Source organism: Trypanosoma grayi (genome assembly GCF_000691245.1).
Source record: "Trypanosoma grayi strain ANR4 Tgr_607_V1, whole genome shotgun sequence".
Lineage (NCBI taxonomy): Eukaryota > Euglenozoa > Kinetoplastea > Trypanosomatida > Trypanosomatidae > Trypanosoma > Trypanosoma grayi.
This window is the reverse complement of record NW_008826226.1, coordinates 7921-10706: the sequence shown is the minus strand read 5'-3', so window position 1 is coordinate 10706 and position 2786 is coordinate 7921. Positions and strand designations below refer to the sequence as shown.

General features: G+C 55.0%; 1 protein-coding gene across 1 annotated transcript; it reads right to left on the bottom strand.

Moving 5' to 3' along the window:
- Positions 1–1313, bottom strand: DQ04_06071040 (threonine synthase; the record flags this gene model as incomplete). The annotated part of the gene is made up of 1 exon (XM_009314526.1): positions 1–1313. A coding segment is annotated over one exon (1313 nt), but the record flags the coding sequence as incomplete, so codon positions are not given.
- Positions 1314–2786: the final 1473 nt, after the last annotated feature.

Here is a 2786-nt window from a genome sequence, read left to right as displayed (position 1 = left end):
ATGTCGTAGCGGCCCGTCTGCACGAACTCGCAGAGCACGTCGTTGCAGTTGGAGGCGACCACCAGCGTGCCGAGCGGCAGACCCATGCGCTTTGCAAAGAACGCAGCGAGAATGTTGCCGAAGTTCCCGCACGGCACCACCACATCGAGTGGATCACCGAGATGCAGCCGCCGATCTCCGTCTTGCTGCACGAACTTCCGGTAGGCCCAGAAGTAGTACGCCACCTGCGGGATGAGGCGGCCCCAGTTGATGCTGTTGGCGGAGGACAGCCGCACACCCGCATCGCTCCACAACTCCTGCGCCAGCGCGCGGTTCGCAAAGATCTGCTTCACGCTGTGCTGACAAAAGTCGAAGTCAGATTTTGCCCCAAACACACGCACCGAGGTGCCATCGTCGTATGACAACATCTGCATCTGCTGCACTGGCGAGACGCCACGGTGGGGGTACAGCACCATGACACGTGTGGAGCTGCCGGCATTCGCAAAGCCGCTGATGGCCGCCACACCAGTGTCGCCGGATGTTGCCGCGAGTATGACATACGAATGTTGTAGGCCGTTATCGCTGCGGCTGCCGCTGCGTGCGCCACTGTCACTCTTCACTGCGATGTCAAAGTAGCGAGGGAACAGCTGCAGGGCAAAGTCCTTGAAGGCCGCTGTGGGGCCGTGATAAAGCTCCAGCAGCGACACATCATGCCAGCACGCGCCGGACCTTGAATCTGCTTCTGTTGGTGGTGCTGGGGTGTTGGGGAGCAGCGACGTGACTGGGCACACATCACTCAGCCCACTCCACCGCGAAGGGGCGTAGGCGTCGACAAGCAACGCACGGAGCTGCTGTGGCGGCAGCGAGGCATCCACCAGCCGCTCGAGCACAAACTGCGCCGCCTCAATATAGTTCAGTGTGGGGAACGTGCAGTAATAGTGCAGTTGTGATGGCGCCATGCGCGGTATGTTCTGCAGGTTGAAAAGGCCGCCGTCGGGCGCGAGGCCATCGCGCACAACACTCAGAAACGTAGCCGACGCGTCTGCAGCCCCACGCGTCGATGTGAACCGCCGGCCCTCAAGCAGACACCGCACCTCCATGAGGACCTCATCCATCGTGCTCTCCGGTGCCCACATGAAGCGGCAGTCATATGGCGTCTGTTGCGGATTGGCGAGAGGCGCATCCTGTGCGTCGAGAAGAAGATGGAACAATGACATTCCGCTCTGCTGCTGCTGTGTGAATATGGGGGGATCAAAGGCAGTCAGCAGTGCACGCTCCACCTGTTCCTTCACAGCCGCTGGCGCACTCCCAGTGACACGTAGCTGCATTGACATATCCTTGCCGTGGCTCGTTCTTTGTTATCTACTGATGTATGTTCGTGACACTCTGTTCTCTCTTCTTCATCAACTCTCTTGATCTTTATTATTGCAGCGAAGCCACAAGTTTCTCGCCCAGAATGGGTGTGTGCATACATGTGAGACAAGGAGAGAGAAACGTATTATATATATATATATCTATAGCTACACATATACATACACGTACAATATGCATGTATGACAGTTACGGGGATGGGCGGGCGGCCCACAGACATGAAGAAGCAAACACACGAATAGGTGCCTGACGGTCTGTCAAAGCAGTCCCCTTGCCACACGTGCACAGAGATAGGCACACACACAACCAATCACAAACACGCGCTTTTCCTTCTCATTCTCTTTTGTTCACCCTCCCCCTTCGCGGACGCATCTCTCACACGAGCATGCACACATATTCATATAACAAGAACAACCGCCAAGAGACAACAACGCAGTCAGGCACCTGCAGACGCCGAGGAACAAAAAACTCGGCCACCGAGAAGGCATAACAGAAGCACCAGTAGCAGCAGCAGCAGCAGCACAACGAGAAGCACCACGCAAAACAGTGGGAGTAAAGCGAGAGAGAGAGAGAGAGGGATGTGAAGAAACGTTGAGACGTTTGTGCGACACGAAACAAACAAACAAAACAACACAAAACAAAAAAAAAAACGAGAAAACAGATGAAGCCAGAGAGACATACATAATATCGCATCCACGCCGGTGCCGATATACGCATCACACATATTTCACTTCATTTCCGTGCTGCTGCTACTACTGCTGGAAGTCATGATGGACCGAGCTGCCGCTATGTGCCCACGATGCGAACGCCAGGAAGAGCACGCACCATCCGGTTACACACAGGCGCTGCTCGTGAGGAACAGTTCCCCCTTTCTTTCGTCGGTATATATATATATATATATATATATATATGGTTAAACATATACCACCGCATCTCTCTCCCTCTCTCTCTCTCTCTCCCAGACACACACAGCCACGGTCTCTTTCATTTTTCACTTGCATTCTCTGGTGTGTCCCACTTTTTTTCTCCCGCAACTTCCTTCTGTCTTTTTCTTTTTTCCCCGGCTCCTCTTTGCCCCCGCACCACCACCTCCTCCTCCAGAAGCTTTATTTCCGCTTATTTGCTGTTCTTTTTTCCTTCTCAGCGTCTTTTAGCGATTCTTTGCTTCGTGCGGAGACACATTCGCTAGTCTATCTGCTCCGCCCCCTTCTCTGCTTTCCGCTTGCATTCATTCCTCGCTCATGGGGTGACTGCAGACACGAACAATTATATCCACATCGCTCCCTCCCCTTTTATTCGGCCCACAGCCGTCTGCGCCTCCGTCCACCGCGGCGGTCCGGAGACCCGCAACGCCGGGGAGCAGCGGCGGCGGCTGCAGCGACAGGCACCCACCCACAGGGGGGGGGGAGAGAGAGAGAGAGAGAGATGGGTAAGAG